General features: G+C 39.6%; 6 protein-coding genes across 6 annotated transcripts; 3 read left to right on the forward strand and 3 right to left on the reverse strand.

Moving 5' to 3' along the window:
• Positions 1–289: 289 nt before the first annotated feature.
• PCOAH_00034760 (Cleavage stimulation factor subunit 1-like protein) lies at positions 290–1879 on the reverse strand (the record flags this gene model as incomplete). Its single annotated transcript, XM_020060267.1, has 1 exon — positions 290–1879. The coding sequence occupies one exon, from the start codon at positions 1877–1879 to the stop codon at positions 290–292; it is 1590 nt and encodes a 529-aa protein (XP_019915698.1).
• Positions 1880–3721: 1842 nt separating this feature from the next.
• Positions 3722–5440, forward strand: PCOAH_00034770 (surface protein 10; the record flags this gene model as incomplete). Its single annotated transcript, XM_020060268.1, has 3 exons — positions 3722–3755; positions 4038–4059; positions 4366–5440. The coding sequence occupies 3 exons, from the start codon at positions 3722–3724 to the stop codon at positions 5438–5440; spliced, it is 1131 nt and encodes a 376-aa protein (XP_019915852.1).
• A 797-nt stretch (positions 5441–6237) lies between these two features.
• PCOAH_00034780 (Uncharacterized protein) lies at positions 6238–8448 on the forward strand (the record flags this gene model as incomplete). Its single annotated transcript, XM_020060269.1, has 1 exon — positions 6238–8448. The coding sequence occupies one exon, from the start codon at positions 6238–6240 to the stop codon at positions 8446–8448; it is 2211 nt and encodes a 736-aa protein (XP_019915624.1).
• Positions 8449–9136: 688 nt separating this feature from the next.
• On the reverse strand, positions 9137–15351 carry PCOAH_00034790 (SICA antigen; the record flags this gene model as incomplete). The annotated part of the gene is made up of 8 exons (XM_020060270.1): positions 9137–9206; positions 9310–9686; positions 9875–11176; positions 11332–12009; positions 12172–12765; positions 12933–13610; positions 13759–13847; positions 14463–15351. The coding sequence occupies 8 exons, from the start codon at positions 15349–15351 to the stop codon at positions 9137–9139; spliced, it is 4677 nt and encodes a 1558-aa protein (XP_019915770.1).
• A 2650-nt stretch (positions 15352–18001) lies between these two features.
• Positions 18002–18766, forward strand: PCOAH_00034800 (Uncharacterized protein; the record flags this gene model as incomplete). The annotated part of the gene is made up of 1 exon (XM_020060271.1): positions 18002–18766. The coding sequence occupies one exon, from the start codon at positions 18002–18004 to the stop codon at positions 18764–18766; it is 765 nt and encodes a 254-aa protein (XP_019915940.1).
• A 397-nt stretch (positions 18767–19163) lies between these two features.
• Positions 19164–20090, reverse strand: PCOAH_00034810 (Uncharacterized protein; the record flags this gene model as incomplete). Its single annotated transcript, XM_020060272.1, has 2 exons — positions 19164–19486; positions 19629–20090. 2 exons carry the CDS (start codon positions 19705–19707, stop codon positions 19179–19181), a joined length of 387 nt encoding a protein of 128 aa, XP_019915782.1.
• Between the last annotated feature and the right edge of the window lie 1862 nt (positions 20091–21952).

The following is a 21952-nucleotide window of genomic DNA, read 5'->3' on the forward strand; positions in this document are numbered from 1 at the left end:
GTTCGTCGCGCGATGGATAAAAAAAAAAAAAAAAAAAAAAATGGATGTGCCGCTTTAAAATGCGGAACATATGTTCAGTGATAGGAGCCAAAATGGATCTATGAGTTTATACAGATAGTGCATGTTACTCTGCTCGAAGCAGACGCCGAACGGAGTACGCACGATGTGTGATTCGCCCTCCGCAGAAGGGCCCCATTTTGTGCCGCAGTTTTACAAAAAAATACCCCCATTGGTAGGGAACGGTTACGTTAGTGTGCTGTGTAGATGTGTAGAATCGATTTGTTACTTGTCACCCCCCGTCCTGTGTGGGGCGCTGGTCAATCCTCACCGTCTTGCACACGTAGTCGTGGCCCGCCGTGTGCACATTCAGCCCATCCCTCGCGTTGACGATGTCAGAAATCTGATCGCTGTGTATATTCTGTAAATTACATTCGAGGTTTCCAAAATACGCATTGTAAATGAAAAACTTGGACGTGAAGTGGTCATTGGTTTGAATTACATTTGCAATAAAATGCTCATCATTCATGAAGATGCTTCTGTTGGAAGTGCATGTTAGGATCCCATTCCCGAAGGTGAACGGGGATTGAAAATTTCGAATGTCCCAAATTTTGGTCTGTCCATCAAGTCCAGAAGTAAGCACATAATAATTACTTTTGCTGAAGGTAACAGATTCCACAGAATAGCCATTATGGGCATTAAATTTTGTGTGTACTAATTTGGACTCATGTCCATCCCATATTTTTATATGCCCATCCTTAGACACAGAGCAGTAGAGACTTCCATCTGACGTCCCACTGATGCAGTTTATAGTGGCACTATGATGTTGCTCTTTTTTTTCATAGGAAGTGAAGCAGGATAGGGTCTCCAAATCGAAGAGCTTAACAACATTTTCATTTCTATTACAGGCATATAAAAAATCTCCACAGGGGTGGACATACAGATTTACGAAGGCGTTCTTATCTTGTATGACTACATTTTGACTGGAGAGGTCATTTATTTTTTCCCTTACATTTCTTCGGTACCTAAATGGTTGTTTCTTCTTTTTTAATAATTTATTCACATCGATAATTTGAATAGTGCAATCATCGCTAGCTGAGAATAAAAGATTTTTTACGGGGTGGAATTTCAGGCAGTTAATTTTGCCCATGTGTTTATTATCAATGGTGTGTATTTTTCTCTTTTTCACATTTTCATATATTTTACAAATTTTAATAACGTGATCCGCTCCACCAGAGCAGAGCATATTTCTTGTGCTGTTCGTCGTGCAGCAGGTGACTTTATGTTGGTGAATTAATTCCACCCGGTCGGTGATATCATAGGAGTATGCTATCCTTCCTCCCTTTTCCTTTTTTAATGCATCTAAATTTAGGACAGTCTCATAGTTACTACGGAGCTGTGCATTTTTTAGGAACATCCCGTATGTCTTCAACTTTGCAATTTGGTCATTCTGTTGGTCGTCACGTTGGTCGTCTTTTTGTCCATCCTCTTCCTCCATGTCCCCTTCCAGCTCAGGCGCCCCCTTATACAAGCTCTTCGTGTATAACTTGAACAGGTAATTTTCCTTCACCGTTTTGCTTTGCTCCAAATTTATTTCCTTCTTCAGGGCTTCGAACGAATCTGTTAGGTCGTCGTCCCTGAGTTGTTTTAGTACGGCTTCGTAAAACGCGATTTTATTGATGTCTTCAAATTGTTTCGATTTTTTCTCCTCCGCGGGGGGTGCCTCACCTCCCTCCGTTTGGTTGGGTTCCCCACATTGGGGGCTTTCCCCAGTTTGGGCACTTTCCACTGCTTTGTTACTTTCCCCATCTTGGACGCTCTCCCCAGCTTGGCCGTCCCCCTTACTGGGCGCGAACAAACTGCTCACGCTGAACCCCTTCATGGTTGGGACACTTCAAAAATGGCCCTATGGTAGCTTGTCGAGCGCGTCATGCATACGGACGTACGCAGATAGGTAGGTACACAGTCACCCATCTATAACCTGCACATGCATACGCGGTTGCGGGGAGGAGGAAGCTAGCAGGGGCTACCTCTACCTTTCTCCTTCACATATAATTAAGCTGCATAGAAACGAGCGATTAATTGGCGTAGCCCCATTTTTGCTACCTTCAAAATATGGGGAAAAAAAAAAATGCTACTTTCTGTTGATCTTCGTGCAAGGTTGAGAAGAGCCCCTTTGGTAAAGTGCGACGCGCTAGCAATGGTCGTTAAAAATGAAGTCAGGTGACTTCACAGAGGATTCTGCATCTGACATAAATCTCTAATACGCACGACTAAACGGAGTTACCCAAATGAACGTACGTACCAACTGAGATACGCATAAGGAGATGGAACCGTTCGGTTTCGTTCGCCTTGAACAAGTGCACAAAAATGAAGTGAGCATTGGGCGGGTACCTGCAACGATCATTTTTTCTTTCCCTCCAAATAAGAGATTTTTTTATTTCCCATTTGTCCCTATTCGAAAAAGGTGTCACCGTGGGGATAGGCCCCAAAATTTGTTGGAACCCTTTTAATGCATTTTTCCGTGTATGAAGACGTAGGTGTGGAATGTCAATTAAACACCTTCCACTTTTGCCCTCATCAACTCTCTTATTCATGTGCATGCATCTTCTATACTTAGAAGAATGTCCAAAAAAGGGGTGGCCAAGAGTGAGAAAGAGTTAATCCAGCCGATGCGGACTCATATACAGCGTGGTGAAAAAATAAATAATCGCAAATGAGTGGACCATCGGAGGAAAGTAGGAATTAGCTGCGTTTTTAAAACTATCACCCGTGTTACATGATTGTACACTTTTTTTTTGTATATTATTATACTTGTGTAAAGCTACGGAGCGATTCTTTTTTCTCTACTCGGGTGAAGCAACGGAACATGGTTAGCCATTCTGATGCACAGAATAGTGAAGGTTGCTTCGGACAGTTAGCGGAAAGGCCTTCCTTACCGAACGAGAAATCAACCCATATGCGCTACTGGGTGATTTTTCCTTTTTGTGTTTCCCCCAATTGGTTTGCATAATCAGGAAATCAGTATTTTCCACTTCCTTCTTTTACACGGTTATCTGCTGACCGATAAATGGGAACCGATGGTAATTTCTGCCTCCCTTTTCCATTTTCATCCAGAACGGGGGATATCCCATTTGTAGACATCCCTTGATCGGTTTGCCCCACTTTTGTACTACCATTGTGAGAAAATATGCTAAAGTATCAACGGTTATAGATACACGGGGAGTGTAATCCCCCAGCGTTTGGTTTGGACGAATTTCCTAGGCAAGTGTGTCACCCGAGCGGAATGGAAAAAAAAAAAAAAAAAAATTCGCACATTTTTCTTGAAAAAAAAAGGTAAAAAAACAAAATGACCATTTTAATTTATCTCAAAAATACTTACATCAAAGTTGTTGCAAATGGGGTTACACTTTTGCAGGACGGGGGAAACTTCCTTCAATTTGTTGCCACAATGTTAAACTTTTTCGACGTGGCATTAAAAATGGTTACTGTTCTGCGCGAAGGAACGCTTAAGAGGGGGACGAAGGCCTGCCAAAAGAGAAAACCGAGTTACTCGAATTAGTCGGCGCAATTCCGCCGCGGCGGCTTGGGTTAGTCGACTTCGCTTTTGCCGCTCTGTCGTTACTCTGTTGCTGCCATTCCATTGCCACTTTTTCTTTTCGGTTAGCAACTTCGCGCGCCTCTCGTTTCCCCGCACACGGAAGGGAATGAAGTCTTTACCAAAATGGGAAGCAACCTTGGCGATATTTGCCCAACAGGTAAGAGAATTTTCCTCTGTGTCTACTTCAACTGCGCGAATTTACGGAGGCGACGCCGCCCACATACATAGATGTGTGCCAATTTTTAGCATAGATATACTGAACTGTTTCTGCGCGGACGGGAGAAAAAATGGCCTATCGATTATTTTTGCCTGTCGTGCGCATCAAATTTTGAAATAGAAAAAAATTGGCTGCACGTATACTGATGTTATGTATATAGTTATGTATGAATGCATGTACGTGTTTTTTTTTTTTTTTTTTTTTTTTTTTTTCTTTTTGCAGTTGTCCAGCTCTGTTCTGCCAGGTTATTTTTTTTCTTTTTCTCCTGGCAACTTCAAACGGAAATGCGACAGTGCAATTTTCTTCTAACTCATCTTCCCCCCGTAAATAAATTGGAACTCCACTCTTGGTTCATCTACATATGTGTGCTATTGTTGCACATACCATTTCCCCGCGATGTGAATACGCATGTTTGAATGCTCGTATGCGTTTTTCAGTTTTCAAAGTTGTAGCAACTTTTCAGATGAACAAGCAAGACGCAGGAGATGAAACGCACAAAGTGGAACAAATCACTCACGTTCACAATTTTCCTCCTTTTATATGTGAACAGTGCGGTCCACGCGAATGGGAATGAATTGAAAGGAATGGATGGGGTGGATGTTCCCAACCAGCAGGACATCACCGACGATTACAACATCCTTGAGGGTATTTCAAGTGAAGGACAAAGCGCAAGTTGCAACGATGACAGCCCTATCAGCCAGAGTGACACACAACAGACAGAGGAAGGAAGTGAAGCAAAGCAAAGCAATGCTCTCCTCGATGAGAAAAATGTTGTAAAAAATGTAGAAACCCATTTAATACGGGAAGGAGAGAATAAAGTGAACCATACTGATCTGGACACGGAGAAGGAGGGGAAAGCCATCGGTCATGTAGAGAAGAATGCAAACTTGAGAAGCACGTCCAACGCGTCACATGGCGCAGTAAACCAGGCGTGTAACTCCGTTCAGGAGAATCCCCTCCCGTTGGACAAAAATGGGGCGAATATTGAACAGGTGGCGAGGGCTCAGGATGAGTCGGATGAGCCCCCAAATGATGCTACAGGCGATGGTAAAGAAAAACCAGAGGGAGACGACCAAAATGATAAACTGCCCCCCGTAGAACAGCCCACGGGGGACACCCCCACTTCAGACCACGCAGAGAAGATAAAAAACAGGCTACTCAAGGAGGGAAGAGAACTGAAGGAAACGACGAGCATGATCGACAACGCAGTGTACAACGTGGAGCAGATGATTTTAAAAACGAAATTCTACACCACAGCAATCAGAAATTTCGTGCACTTCAAAGTTCACCATATTTGTGAATACTCCAAGTGTGGGCCCAACGCTCGCTGCTACATTGTGGAAAAGGATAAGGAGGAGTGTAGATGTATAGCTAACTACATGCCTGATAATAGTGTGGATTATTTTAAGTGCATACCTAAGACGGTAAAGGACTGCTCGAAGGACAATGGGAATTGTGACGTGAATGCAGAGTGTTCCACTGATAAAAAGGAAAATATAAAATGCCAGTGTAAGCATGGTTACATTGGGGATGGGATTTTCTGTGTCATGGGTTCTCAGGGCAAGCAGTCGCTGTGCCTTCTGCTCGTGCTGCTAATTTGCTTTCTCCACAAGTTTCTTTTTTAGGGTGGCAAGCAGTTTATCCTGACGGTGTTCTTAATGTTGTTGTTTGTGTTGTGGGGGAAGGCGTGATGTGTCCCTTGGGAAGCACATTCACATATACCAAGTGGGGTACCCCCAATGGAATGCTTTTTTATTCTCGCGTGGAAAATACATACATAAAAATTGGAGCCTCGTTTTGGCTAAATATTTTTTGGGAGTCGCCTGCCGCTTTTTTCGCCCCCCTTTTGGCCCCAATTTCGACGTTGTAATTGTTTTTCCGCCCTCCACATTAGTCCAACTGCGTTTGTTGTTTTGTGACTTTCAATAAAGTTACGTGTAACTCTTATTGCCCTTTTTGTTTAATTTTTTACCCTTCCGAATTGGTGTAACCTCTGAATTTGTTTTTCTTTTTAATACAATTACCGTAACTTCTTTTCGCTTTTTTGTTAAATTTTTTTTTTTTTTTTTTTTTTTTGTTTCTCCTACGTTCAACGCGTTATACAGAATCGTACACGCTATGTACCTGCGTAGATGCGATGCCTTGTTAACAAAATGGGTGCCACTTTAGTGGGCCTTTCCAGCTGAGGGCGAGGCCGCAAACATCGGGGGAATCAGCAAAAATCATGATAATAAAAGGTGAAATGCAAAATGTACTTCCCATATGGAGGAGGAACAAAAAAGTGATCAGTAAGACGGCACATAGTGGGCATCATTTTGTTACCCACTTGGGAAGAAGGTTGCTTATAGAAAATGTGGCGCAGACAGGCAGGGGGGAGCGCGGCATGGGCCCAGCCCATGTGGTAGCCAATTTGAGAAGCAGAATGGACGCCTTCACAACTGAAGAGAGGAATAAGTGTATTTCCTTATGCTGCACTCTGAGGGAGTACCACACCGATGGGGGTATGCAAAAATTGTGGCTGCAGCGATCTCAAACACATATGAATTTTGAACAAATCACACGAATTTTGAAGTCTCTGCGGAGGGAAAAACCAACCTTGGAAGAGAAAAAAAACACAGAAAGAAAAGTCAGTTTACTACTACCACATATATATAAAGAATGCGAAAGAAACTACGTCCACTTTTCTTGCATTTTACACAACCTACACAAGTTGAGAGATAATTTCACGAAGGAGTATAAGGAAGAGGTGTATACCAAATTGGAGGACTTATTCCTTCGCAATGTTAGTGTCTTTTCCATCAAAGAAATGACGATCATATTAAAATGTTTGTTGGAAGAGAGAAAAATGAAGTGCGATAAAATGGTGCAGTTCTGCGCGTACAAAATTATGCACGTCTTATGTATGGATATTTTACACAAGATGAGAAAGAAGCCTTCGTTTGATTTGCGCTTCCTTTCCGTTCTTTGCACACATTTTAAGGGGTGCATAGAGAATTATTTTCTCTCCAACGTGGGGAACATAAACAGGGATGATCAAATGGACCGTTTCTACCAAACCGTGCGTAGTTTTGGAAGCACCACTAATCAAGCAGTTTTTGCGAGTTTCCCAGAAATTGGATTTCCCAAACATGGATGCAACCTTTTCAACCTGCACGACGTGTCTGCTTTTATGTCTTTTTTGATGAGATGCAAATCGGTTTGTTGTCCAATGTACACGTTCCTATCTCATGTGTACGTGTCGGTGAGCTTCCTGGGGGACATGACCCACCCAATTCATGCGAAGCTAGAACATCACTTTTTGAAGTTCGAAAGAGGTCAGAAGTTTTGCTTTTCCGGGGGGAGTCGCACAGGGGGGACTGTTCCCGCGGAGGAGCACATGGAGGAGATGGACGAAGAGGACGTGCGTAAAAGCCACGACGAACTGACAGACACGCGGACTGACCTCGCAGCAATATCAAAAGGCGAAATAATGCAATGGATCTCACATTTATTTCAGAGTGAGATCCCCTTCAACAGTAGTGCTGCTTCACATGTGCACAAGAAGAGGGATAAGGAAAGTAGGGTCATGCGGGAGAACGTCCACAGCATGGCCGTCATCATCCATAGTAGTATAAAAGCGAAGGAACGAAACGTATTCACATATGTCTTAGCAAATTATCTGCTACTGAAGTGCACACATTTTTTAAATTTAATCGACATATGCAACATTTTCGAATTGCTCATTTTGGACAGAACAACTGTTGCAGGGGTGGATGTGTATGACTCTGTTTTTGCAAAGATCCGTCGGTTAATAATGGCTGAGGCAAACAGCAAAACGATGGCAATATTCTGTATTAGCAGCGCGCGATTGAAGGGAGAGCTGCGTGGATCCTTCGTGGACAATATCCTGGCGTTGTACCGAATCGTTTTGCAGAAGCGAAGGGGAGTACCTGGAGAATGCGCCAACAACAATCGGAGAAATCAGAAAAATTTATCATTCCCTTTTGGAAGAGAGAACACCGTGATTTTTTCCAACGTGGGTAATTTTTTGTCCAGCCATAAAATCAGTTCTCTGTTTTATTTACTCTACTTGAGGAAGTTTAACGAATTTTTAAATGCCTTGCTTGTTCATAAAAAAAGGGGTCATTTTTGTGCCTCCCCGATAAGCGTAATTGATATGTACGATTTGCTCAAAACATTTGTCAGCGTTTTTAAGACGTATGAACAAAATGGTCCTTACGATGGAAGAAGGAGAGCAGAAATTTCAATACATTTAGACAAGTGCTGTGAATATTTGCTGCAATTTTTGGAGGATATTTGCTTCGAAAAAATAATTCCTGTACAGGGGCATTTTTCGAAGGACACGGAAGTTGCGTATGCGCATCATCTGAAGGGAATAAAAATTTTGAATAGGTCATGTTATTTTTTCACATTGTTACTCCCCATGATTAAAAAAATGCAAATGGGGAACATCATTAATGACAGGACTGCGAAGTTACTAACTGGAGTTTTTGCGTCTTTTAAAAGCACCATAAGAAAAACCTACCAAGACGAACTTTTTATCAGCAACTGCAAGAGTGGCCAAAGCAACAAATGTTATGTGCACGTTTTGAACTTTTTCTTTATGTTGATTGATCCGCGTGGCGGAGGGTGAGCCTTTTCAGGAGGCACTGAAATGTCGAAGTTTTCTCGTAGCGCGAGTTGATGAACGTGGGAGGATGCAAACACGTATCAAACAGAACGCAGTACAACATCACATGCATTACGCGTGAGAGGGTTCACTCCATTCTTAAGCCAATCACGCGTGACTGATAAAAACAGAATAGAACTGAATAAAACAGGAGAAAAGACAAAAAAAAAAAAATGTAACAGAAAAATATAGCAAAAAAAGATTGTAAGAGCAGGAGCAAAGCAAAATATTATGTCATATCGTAATAATAGTCTAATATGGAGGATGCAAAAAAAAAAAGAAGAAAAGAAATTATTATGTTTAAACAGTAAAAATTACAAAGACAAAAATTCATAACGAAATAAATAAGCATTTTGCATCGTCAATAAAAAGTTGCAAACAAATGAAAAAAGTAAATAATTTCCTGATAAAACAGGTGGAAATTTTCCAAACAAGTCAAAATGAAGTGAAAAATTTTTTCCTTTTTGACTTATGTTGATTACACATAAACATAAAGACTCCCATACAATACAAAAAAAAAAAAAAAAGTAAAAAAGTAAAACAAATAAGAAATAGTACAAACATTATGGCACATTGCGCATATTAGCTAATGAAAAGAAGTGAAATGCTGTTCACATTTTTTATTTCCACTTATATGCCTATCAAGGTTATATCAAACATTTTGTAATAAATGATCTAAATAAAACTCCTTATCCACGATGTTCTCTTCCCTTTCACATACTCTTCAAACAAAAACAACGACAAAGATTAGCATGCACAACTTGCGTACAAATTATTTCTTCCTAAGGAACAAATTGCATAAGAATAAAGTCTTCCTCCCTAAACCTTAAACCTGAACTTGGAACACTTTCCTTAGGAACAAAGTCTTTTTTTATGAATTCTGATCCCATAAATTCTTCTACAATTATTTTAAGGAAGTCTTCCTTCGTCGAATGCAGGTGCCCCTTTTGACATTCGTCTAAGACTTCTAAATGAATATCAATAATGGTGCGTCGAACAACAGGACGATCAGTATGCCTTTTTGGCCTTCCCTTTCTCGCTGGAACAGATTTTGGTTGTTTTGGTTCCTTTACTAAGGTATATTCATGTGGACCATCTGCCTCGTCGTCCACATGATCAAAGAGTTGTTCTTGTAAGGAAGGTCGACCAGATACTTGATGTGCTCTTCTGTGACGTTTTCTTTTTTTACGGAGGCCGAAATACTGAACAAAAAAAAAAAAAAAAAGAAAGAAAGAGAATGTTTTTTTAAGGGTTGTGAGTGTTGTTTTTAAGAACAGTAGGTACTATTTTTTACCTAAATGTGGAATGTAAACATCTAAGGTTAGAAAAGTAAGAAAGGAAAAGAAAGGAAGGAAAGGATATAAGGAAGAAAGGGTTCTTCTTTTCTTACCTTCCAAAGGAGATAGCTCATAACAGAAGTACCAATGAAGACAGGAGCCAAAGGAAGGTATGGAGTAAAATCGGAAGGGGAAATATTAAAAGAGGCGCCCTTGCCTCCGGCAAGGCCGCCCCCTCCAATACGACCCTTGCCCAATCCTGGTGAATATGATGCTTGTGATGTTGTTGGTGCTGATGATGCTCGTGGATTCCAGGCTCCCGTAGAACCGGTACCGGAAGAACCTGGATTCCAAGTTCCAGTAGAACCGGAACCAGAAGAACCTGGGTTCCATGTTCCTGTGGAACCGGTACCGGAAGAACCTGGATTCCAAGTTCCAGTAGAACCGGAACCAGAAGAACCTGGATTCCAGGTTCCAGTACTGCCGGGACCACCACCACCAGTTCCTCTATTCTGCGTTGGAGGAACGGCGGAAGGCACTGTTATAGGTTCAGGTTCTGGTTGAGCTTGTGTACTAATGTGAATGATAACACTCCCTGAACCACCCTTGTCGTCATCAACAGGGTCCGCACTGCGCCCTCGGCTAGAGGTAGATATACTGTTACTAGCGGGGAGCACTGGTAAATTTGGTTTAGCCGGTGTCGGTTCTGTCGAGGTTGGTTTGGCATCATTGTGTTCTGGTGATAATGATTGGTCTGGTTTGGCTGTTGTACATATGTCATTTATTGCATCCATAGCTCGCTTTATTTCCGGCCTCTCTTTTATGTCAACCTTCCCCTTGTCAAACACTTTCTCCACCTTGGTTCCTATCTGGGTTCCGTTACTGTCTTTGCCTATTTCGCAATTTCCAGTTTCTTTTTTATCGAAGAGGTTATCCTCCACGCTTAGTTTGCAATCTTCATATTTTTCCTCCCTTTCACACTTTATACAATCACCCGTACCATTCGGACCCTTCTCCTTACACCATTCACTCTTCTTTTCATTTCCTTTTTCAAACATTTCACTTATTTTTTCTTCTTTCACGTCAGAACATTTATCTTTTATTTTATTTGCGTATGTATTCAGTAGAATGCACTTCATAACTTGCTCAAACTGCACATTATGAACAGCCTTCTCTTCTGCCTTTTCCTTCTTCACTTGGTCTTCTTCTGTTACTGTTTCTACTTTCTTTTGAATTTGATATATATGTTGTAACCCTGCTGTAATGTATTTACATGCCTTTTCTACTGCTTGCGGATTTGTAGTACTACCCCCATTAATGCCATTACACAAAGAATCCATAGATTTATTATTAGTGGTCATTGCTCCAGACAGTTCCTTCAGTCGATTCTTGAAGTCCGTATCCCAATATGTACACTATGCAAAGGAAAGAAAGAGTGAGCAGGAAATATATGTGCATCCTTGTCCATACATAGGGTTAATAGACATTCTCCTCCCTTTTTTTCCTTATATATAAGGAGTACTATTTGTTACAGTCACTCTTACTACAATGAATAATATTGTTCCCTTACCCAGGTTTGTTTGCCACCTCCCCCGTCTCTGTCCTTAAACCAATTCGTTGTTACACAGTTTGCGCGTGCACATAAGGAGATATTATTATTTATAGTATTTATAGCATTCACAGCTTCCTTTACGTCCTTGTCATTGTTCTTAGTTGGGTCGAGCAGTTCTTCCACTTTTTTTTTCACATCATCTTTGTTATCTTGGCACCCACTGCCCCCATTCCATAGGTCCCCATCCACGTTTAACATGCAGCTTTCATAGGTTTTATCCCTTTTACATTCAACACAATCACCACCATTACCATTATTCTTTTCCTCACACCAAGCATCCTTCTTATTATTTCCTTTATTAAACATTTCTTTTATTTCTTCTTCTGTGATAGGACAGATTTGTCCCTTCGTTTTCTCTATGAGGAGATTTGCATAGGCGTTTAGGAATAGGCAGTACATTGTTTGATCAAATATTCTATTATTCCTTTTCATCGTACTAGTACCTCCACTTTTGACACCATATATTTTTTTTAACCCTTTCACAATATAATTACATGCTGCTTTCTGTGTTGCACTCAGTGTAGTGCTCTTCTGATCAAATTTCTCGCATAAAGCAGCGACCTCGGCGTCATCCTTTGCTATTTCTCCAGACAGACCTATTAATTTTCCTTTGACATCCGTATTCCAAAATGTACACTGCGTACCAAAAGGAATGAAAAAGGGGATGAACAGAACATAAATGTGCACTCCAAATGTATGCACGGAATCTGCCGATGTTCCGTCTTTTTCCCTATTATGCGTAAAGAATAATATTCATTAAAATTCCCCCGATTGCAATAGACGATAATGTTCATTTACCCAGTTTTGTTTGCTCGTCTCTGAACTTTTCCGGTCTTTAAACCAATTCGTTGTTACACATTTTACACGTTCACATAAAGAACTTGCATTATGTATGGTAGTGAAAGTTTGTTGTATTTGTTCATTCTTTTCGAGTTCCTTTTTTATGTCTTCTCGTTTGGTGTCCTTCTGTCCAATTATAAAATTTGAACATTCATCCCACTCACATTTCTGACAAGAACCCCCCCCGTTGCATTCAGTTCCGTGAAAACTTCTTGCAGCACTAAAGGCCTGCTCTATAGTTTTTTCGTCGATACAAGATTTTTCCTTAAGAAGTTTTCCGTATTCATTTAAAATTAGACAGGCCATAGTTTGTTTAAATATTCTGTAATTTTTTTTATGATCGGGATTATTAATAGTACTATCCTCCTGGAGGCTGTATATATAGCGTAAACCCTTCACAATATAATTACATGCCCTTTTATTTGGACCGTTCGTTGTAGCATCTTTTTCTTCAATGCTCTTACATTCTTCTTCGTCTTTGCCATCCCCATTGGTCATCGCCTTTGACAGATCTTTCAGTACGTCACCCTTAGCATCAGCCCAGGCTTCACCCTGCCAATACAATGGAAAGAAGAGAGGAAAAAGGAGGGGGGAACATGTAAATATAAATAGTACTTATACAAAAAACATTTCTGCTACTTTCTGTAGAAATATATATATTCGCCCAATTTCAATTCTACACAATTAGATTTTGATGCTAAATATAAATCCTTCCAAACCTCCCAAATCGTTTTGCCCTTCGCTTCTCCCTGCGCTTCCCTTTTGTCTCTGGTCCTTTGTGTTAGTGCACATTGGGCGCGACTGCATAAATCATTTATGGAACTTATACCTTGATCTAATTTTTCTTTTTTGCTTTTATTCTTCTCGAGCAAGTCATCCAACTTTTGCCCTATTTCTTCTTTGTTTTTGTCATGGTCTATTTTGCATCTTCCATAATTCTCATACCTAGTACATTGAACACAATCACCCGTACCACTCTTATCCTTACCTTTACACAAATTTATAAATTGCCCATTTCCTATTTTAAATGCTTGATTTATTGTTTCCTCACCGACCGTACAAGGAGATGTAACCTTCTCTTTCAACTTATCCGCATATGCGTTTAGGAGGAGGCACATCATAGTTTGCTTAAAATCCCTGTTGTCTGAGGCCTTCCTTTGTTTTTCAGCTTCACCGTCCTTTTTATTACCCTCTATATCTTTCTTATCTATTCCAATGTTGTATATGTACTGTAGCCCCGAAGTAATATATTGGCATGCTCTTCTCTCTGGGTCAGTGACTATTCTACTAGTTGGATCTTTATCGATACAATAATCTGGAATAGGTTTGCTGCTATCCTGAGATATTTTATCAAACATATTTGTGGCACTATGGGTGATGTCATCCCATAATTCATCCTACAAGTAGAGAGCAGGAAAAAGGAAAATGTACATATATTCATTATCAACACAAAACAATAGTACATTCTTCCCCTGAATATATATATATATTTCCATGTCTATAGTATATATTCAAACATCAGAGATAAGTATTAATTCCTCTGACCCCATTTTTCCCTGGTGTGTTCGTCTTCCATTTCTGTACTACGCATTTTGCCTTCTCACATAAGTCACCTTTGTCTTTACAGTTTTCATCTACAAAGAAAGGAAGGGAGAGGAAGGAAACAGTGAGTGAAGGACATGAATGAGTAGCGGTCGATTCATTCTTTTCTTCTACATTCCTCTTTTTTCTTTTTTTCCTTCCATTTCCCATCTTTTTTAACTCTTTCCTTTATGTCTTCCTTCTCCTTCGTCCTTTTTTTTCTTCTCTTTCGTTCTTTCTTTCTTCTTTTTTTTTTTTTGTTCGTTCCTTCCTTTTCCCCCTTTTTCTTCTTCCTTTCTTTTAAAGGATTGGAAAAGAAAAAAAAGCGGGGAAAGGGAAGGAACGAACCAAAAAAAAAAAAAAGAAGAAAGAAAGAACGAAAGGACCAGTGGTTAAGGATGTTGGGGTAGTGTTGTTAGTGTGGGTGATCATATTGTGTACACCCTTCCTCCTTTTTCCTTTCCTTCCCTAGGCCTCCTTTCCTTCCTCCCCTAGACCTCCCTTCCCTTCCACCCACCAACCACCTAACAACCCAACCTTTAACCCTAATCCTTCACCCTATTGCTCTTTCTCTTAAAATTGTTCTTATCTATTTTTTTTTTTTTTCTTTTCTTCCTTTCTTTTATTTATTTTCTCTTTTATTACTTTTATTCTTATGTTATACTTACCTTTCTGTTTAGGTGTTGGTGGTTGTGCTGCTTCTGGTAGTAGTAGTCTTTGTGTTGACTCCTTCTGCTGCTCCTTCGTCTTAGCCTCTTCTGCTAGTTGTGCCCTTTTCCTAGATTCTTCTAATAATACGTCTAATTTCTTTCGTATTTCTTCCAGCATTCGTGTTTCCCCCTCCTTCTCTGCTCCCCCCGCTGCTTCCTTTACTTTGACCAATACGTTCCTCAAATCTTCCATCCCTAATGTTGCAGTGTCCTTGTCCTCTAGAGACAGGTTTTTACTATCGTTGATGACTTTTATTTCTAAATTCTGTAAGGTTGTTTCGTCCAATTCTCCTTCGTTTGGGCAAATTTCCTTCTTTTGTCCTTTGTCCCTTATTTTGTGCAGTTTGCTGTTTCCTGGTTGTACTTTCGATAACCCAACATTATTGCTGTCTGTAATAGTAAAAGCATCTAACCACTTCTCAATTCGATCCCACATGAGCCTGTTCCCCAATTTTAAACTTCCGAAATCCACATCTTTACATAATTGATTCCCCTTCCCATCCTCAATGACCATAGTTATCCTCATAGTTTCCCTACTACCTGCAAGGGTTTGTGCTACTTCCCTTAACTTACAATGCTTACCTAACATTTTTAGAATAGTAACTTTACCGATTAAACATCTTAAATAAGAGTTCAGTTCCTTCTCATGTAGTGTAATTTCATTATCATCCCTTTTTTTCCAATAGAAGTATCCCTGCCCTGTGTTGTTCCCGTCCCATTCTTGCTTTAATCCATCCATCCACAGAAATATTCTTGCTAGAATTTTGCATAACTCTTTTTCATTCTCCCCGCTCACACTTTCACACATTATCTTATCCTCCTTTCCATCCTCCTCTATCTTATACATCATGTCTCTCCAGAAATTCTTCAACTCTTCCCATATTTTGGTCTATAAGAGTGAATTAACATAAGTACACATATATATGTGTGCCATATATCTTTCCTTCCTCCTACTTAGACCCCTTCCTTTTTTTTTTTTTTTTTTTTGAATGCACCCTTTGGATGCACTTGGAGGGTTGCCCCCTTCTCCACATCCTTCTCCTTCTCCGGTTCCCCCTTGTCTGGTTTCTTCCCCCTTTTCCGGTTTCTTCCCCCTTCTCCGGTTTTCCCCCCTATCCCGTTGTCCCCCTTGTCCGGTTTCCTTCCTCCCTTGTCCACTTCCCCCTTGTCCGGTTTCCTTCCCCTTGTCCAATTCCTTCCCCCTCGTCTGGTTTGTCCCCCTGTCCAGTTCACCCCCTTCTCCAGTTCCCTCTTGTCCGGTTCACCCAGTTACACGTTCGACTGTCTGCGAGGAGTCTTTCCCTTTCAAAACACCGTTTTCCCTTAAACACCAGGCCATAATCCCTAAATCCTGAACCCTAAACCCTGAAAACTAAATCCCAAATCCTATTCCTATACACTTAACCATTAATCCTAAACTCGAAATTTAATACCTATACCCTAAAACCTGAATCCTGAACAATGAACTCTAAACCCTGAAACCCTTAACCGTAAACCCTGACACCTTTCTTCCTCCTTAGACCTTTCTTTCCTTAGACCCTCCTTCCTTTACCCTTAGATCATCTTTCCTTCCTCCCTCCTTAGACCTCCTTCCATTATATATATTTTTTTTACATTATTATGTGATTTTACTTTCATATGTAAAATTTATTACCGTAAAATTCTCCGCATCCTTCATCCCCTTTGCCTTCATCCATTTTGTTAATAATGTAGTGAAGAATTTTTGCTGCCGCATGGCGGCTGCATTCGCCACTGGTCCTGCTGCTGTTCCTGCCATGTTGTGTCCACTATTCTTTTGATGTTGATTCGATGATGACCCCTGTTGGTGAACCCATTGGGACACCAATCCCTACATTCGTGGTACTACCACTATTATTGTTGGAAAGACCTAATGTTCATAGAACATTGTTTTGTTCTGTTCTGCTGAAGGTATGTACAATCTTCCGTCCACCCTCCCTTCCCTTCCTATGTACATTTGCATTCTGTAAAGAAAAAAGAGGAAAGGGAGTTACGCATCTTTCTTTTCCTCAATTCCCTTTTTTTTTTTTCCAAGAAAAGATTCCTTAATCTTCCCATTCCTTCCTCCATACAGTGCATTCCCTTAAAAGAACGGGGAAGAAGGAGAAAATAACCTACCTTCTTCTTCCTTCTTCTCTCCAGTTTTTTTTTTTTTTTTTTCTTCTTTCTCTTTCTCTTAAAAAAAAGAAGAGGGAGGAGTTATCCACCTCTTCTTTCTTTCTTCCTTCCTCCAAAATGAAAAAAAAATTCTCTATAGAAGAAAAAAAAAGGGAATTTTTTTTTTTTTTTTGTTGTTTCCTTTCTGGTTTTCCTTTTTTAAAAAAAGAATTCTCTAAAAGCAAGGAACCTACCATACCATGCTCTACTACGTCCTTTCATTTCTTTCCTTTTCTAAACTTTTTTTTAATTTCTAAAAAAGAAAAAAAAAAAAAAGAGAGTAGAAATGATGATAGAGATGCCCTTCTTTTTCTTTTTTCCTTCATTTTTTTTTCTTTCTTCCTTCTTTCAAAAGGAAAAAATTCTCCAAAAAGAAAAAAGAAAAAAAAATGAAGGAAAGAGTATAATGGAATGGTGATAGGGTAAGTTCTTCTCCATATCCTCCTTAGTTTAATTGTAAAAGAAGTGTATAGATAGAATGTATAGGAGAAAAAGAGGGGGAAGGAACGGAAAAGTTGCTTCCTCCCTTTGTTTTTAAAGAAATAAAAAGAAAGGAAGTTAAGGGAAAAAATAAAGGAAAGTAAGGAAACAGTTTAAAAGAAGAAATAAGAAAAAGGAGACCTCGGTTAGACCATTAGATCATTTTTTCCTTCCAGAATTTAGGCGCATTAAGCCTGTTTCCTCTTTTCCCCCATCCATTTGGAACACAACGAAAGGGAATACTCCGGCTGGACTTCCCAACTTGGTTTTTTTTTTTTTTTTTGGCGTAGATTAAATCTGGAATGTGTACCGTGCGCACATGCGCAAAGTGCATGCGCATGTGTGTACCCTTGTGCTGTTTTTCCCTTTTTTCCTTACTTCTTTGGCATCACGGAAAGTCAGTTCAGAAAAAAAAAAAGTATAAAAATGAAAAAAAAAAGAAAAGACGAATTTGGAAAATGCATCTTTTGGCTCAGTTAACTGCAAAAAAAAAAAATGTTTCTCATCGTTTTAACTGCAAGGATATTGCATGCGTTCGTTTTAATTTGTTTCTTTTTAGAAGAAGGGCTCGAGGGTGCGTCGATGTTGCTTGCAACGTTATAGCGCCTGTCAGACACTCAGGTACGCACATGAACGCATATATCATGAGCAGCCCTATAGACAGAAAGAGAAGCACGAGGGAAGAAGTAAGCGAGCAATTGAGGAAGATATAAATGGGGAACGGCTGCACACAAAGCATGACCAAAGGGGTGTTCAATTTACCTGCAAAATTAAGGGAGTTCTTTTTACATATTAGCGCCCATGCGTCCGTCTTATTTACGCATATGAAACTCCACAAGAAGATGAAATTCAGAGCTCTGTACATACTGTGCACGCTGTGCATCCCGTATTTGCTGACCAGTTTAGCCAATTTTTCGGACGAGGAGGTGTACGGAAAAGTAAAGTCCATTGTGAACGAAGCAGACGAATGCTCGCTGGACGACGTGGAGTTCATAGACAAGTATAATGAAAAACTGTACTGGATATGGACGAACAACCTTTTCAGGTATTTAAGAGTCAAGCTGTATTTGTACGAAAGTGATGACATTTACAAAAATGTGAAAGGGAAAAATGGCAACACGCTGAAGGACGATTTCTTTATCTACAAAGACAGAGAGGAATTCATACGAATTGCACTTAACATCCTGTCCAATGAAAAGTCTCTGGCAGAAATGATAAGTGTATATACACCTAAAAAGGAAATAAAATATTTCCAAGAATTATTGGAGAAGCAGTTAATTGACCTGCTCATAAATGAAAAAAAAAATTTAATAAACTCATTTAACAAATTTAAATTGTTCCAAGATTTTCGAGATGTTTCAAATTCAAAATATTTTTACCAGAAGCGCTTTTCACAGAGGGACGCAGAACATAAAGCAGACGATAATGTAGGTACAGCCCGGAATGAACAAATGGAGGACGATAAAAATGGGGGGGTGAATAATAAGAGAACAAAAAATGTAATCACATTTAATGCTGAAGAAATACCGCGCATGATGGAGATGCCTTTCGACTTTTACGATCGGAACAAGTGGAACAAATATTTTTATTCCATCAATGATGTGTAAAAAATGAGCTTGTGTGAGATGGAAACCTGCAAGGTGAATTCTCTACAAGGGGACGTCCCCCCCATTCGCTGCATTCACGTCAAGTGGGTCTACACGCACGTTTGGGTGGTGCAGCTCAGGGGAAGCGATGTATGGATTAGCGCATCCACAGTACTGTTTCGTTTTCTTTTTTAATTGTTTTTATGGACTGCTACGTACAGGGGAAGCCGCCGCTTCCTACGTCCACCATCCATTCAAAGTTGGCATGTACATTTAAAACGATAAAAAAAAAATAATAATAAGGGGGTGCACCAATAGGAGGCAAATATCGTCTTCCGCACAGTGCTACAATACAGACACGCGTGAAGAGGAACCTACGGAGGCTCTCCTTTAACCGGAGAATATTCAAATACTTAACAAAAAAAAGCCAAAGCTACTTCTCCATTGGGTAAAAAAACTTCGGAACCACCTTCTCCTTCAACTCCATTTGATTCTTGCAAAAGTGTATAAAAAAAAAATCCCTAATTTTGGCGTACCATGTAATGTTGGTCAATGCCGTTTTTTTATTTTCCTCATTCTTGTGTGCCTCAATTAGATTTAGGGCTGCTAATTTGTACTTCACATATCGCTGATACTTGAGTGGGTTGTAGTCCTTATTGTGCAAGTGTGTGTTTTCATCGACATCATCGTAAATTGCGTTCACATCACTAAGGCTTAACTCCAAGACATTTTTATCTTTTCCTGCGCAGAAGGGAAGCGAAAATAGTTTACTCCATATAAGCTACCAAAAATGTGCACGGACGTGTACACACACAGAGTGGGCGGCAATAGAACAATCTTGCATCCTTTAGTGAAGGGTGCCCCTCTCAGTGTGCCATTTTACCAACGCGAATTCTCTGGATTGGCCTCTTTCCAAAAAGCAGAGTTTTGGAAACGATTCTTTTGGGTATAAGATTTAACATTTAAAAAAAAACGATAGGGAAGTGGAATACTTTTGGATCTTTGCAAAAATAGGTAGGGGATCGTCTGCTGGGTTTTCACACCATTCCCCGTAAATGGGATAAACCTATGCTTACAATTGTTCGGATTTTTGCGTACATGCGTTTGTATGAAGGGGGTCGCTGTATAGGGAACTCTTTTTTTTTTTTTTCCCCGTTAGAAAAAGTACGCGAGTGTTCACTTATGGGACATGCTTGAAGGTGTACTATCCATAGGAATACATTAGTGTTTATGAAAGTAAGCCATCGTTGTTCCCTTCGCTTTAAGTGTGGCACAATTATGATGTTTTTTTCACCACTTTGACCATTTCTTGTTTTTTCGCTTTGCTATTCATTCCTTTACTGTATATTTAAAGTGCATTTTTTTTTTTTTTATCACCATTCCCTAAAATTTGCTTAGCGCGCAGGTTGTCGTGAGTTCCTTCCGCGTGAATTTCGAAGGGGAAGTGGAAAGAAAAATGGAACTTGTCGCGCTGGGGTGTACGAAAAGGAATAAAATGGAGTGAATTGGATTTTTTTTTTTTTTTTTCCAACTACTGCACTGGAGCGGAATACGTATAGAATTGTTTGCGCCCCCAACGGTTGATGTTTCAGCGGCTGAGCTCATTCCTGCAATTATTTTATAACTTTATGTACGAACGCGAGCACACCATTGCGCTAGGAAGGAGGGCGCCCATATGGCGTAACCACTTTTCAGAGAAGGAAGAACACGGCAACCTTTAAATGGGCGTGCGCGCTGTCAGTGCTACGCCTAGTGTGGATTGTTACTCATGAAAACAGGCAAACATACACATTCAAATGAAGAGCCCCTTGGTATATGAAAAATTTTTGAAAAGTGTAAATGCCAAAAGCTATACTATGAATTTTCGCCCATTTTCCCGTTTAACCAGTTCGCCTCTTCGGTTTTTTCCCAAATTATCATTCCCACGGGGGTGGGTATAGTCCACGGCATTATAAGCTAAAAGATGGGAAAAAATAAAAAGGGGAGGAAAATAAATACCTCCTCCGTTCAGTTTTGCATGCCCCACCTAGCGCATATCACAGCACCTTCTTTGCAATTTTCAAAAGAGTGATGTGAATGTATCCTCCTATATTAACATATTTACTAAGCATAAATGAGTCCCATAAAAGCAATTTCGTCGCAGTTTCCTGCGGGCGCATCCGTAAGCAATGCCAATTGCGCATGAACAATATGCAAATTAAGGGAAGGGGAAAAAAAAAATACCGAAGTAGTAATATCTATAGGATCATCCAAAAGGAAAAAACATCTCTACACAAATGTGCCTACATGTGACCGTGTTCGTTTAACCCGTTAAATTTTGCCCAGTAATTCTATGAAAATGGGGAGAAAAAAAAAAAAAATGTGTATGCCAGCGGCAAGAACGAACTAGCTATTTTGCATCCAAAGAGGAAAAAAAAAATAAATAATAAATAAAAAAATAGACAGCTAGCTAACTACTAGCTAAAATAAACAACCATACAGTCTAACAGCCAAAAGAGACAACAACAACAAAAAAAAAAAACTCACACACTGTTGCACAAAAAGGAAAGGATTAAGGACGAAAACTGATATGTACCATTTCAATGGAGACACACACATGTATAGAGCGGCGGGGGTGGTGGATGTGTGTGATCCATGCAACGGTGTTAGGAACATATATCATTTGTAGACAAGTCCAGGTAGCCATATTTTTGCAACCCCACCCCCGCAACATAAAAAAAAAAAAAAAAAAAAAAAAAAAAAAATTTCCTATCTAGCCAATTTTAAATGAATGCATGCTACCATAAGCCCGTTATAAGAGGAAAAGAAGGAAAAAAAAAAAAATATATATATATATATATATATATATATAAACTGGATTATAACCCACTTTGGTTGCCCTTCCATTTTTTTATAATTTCCCTTTTTTTCCTTTTTTTTCCTTTTTTATTTGTTCCCAAAAATTATCATCAACATTTTAAGTAGAATTTTAATTTTCTTATTCAATAATTTTTAATACATGCTTTATTTTGCAACCAAAATTTTCCTAGTGTTTGGAAATCAATTCTTTCAGAACATCTATTTGTTTGTTGTGTATACTTTGTAGCATTCTTGTGGGCTTTTTATTTATACTTTCAAAGGATTTGTTGTTTTTTTTTCCCCCGCACCCCTTTTTATTTTAAATTTTAAAAGGTTTGTCATTTTGTAACGAAAAAGTTTTCTTGCACC

This window comes from Plasmodium coatneyi, chromosome 11 (genome assembly GCF_001680005.1).
Source record: "Plasmodium coatneyi strain Hackeri chromosome 11, complete sequence".
Lineage (NCBI taxonomy): Eukaryota > Apicomplexa > Aconoidasida > Haemosporida > Plasmodiidae > Plasmodium > Plasmodium coatneyi.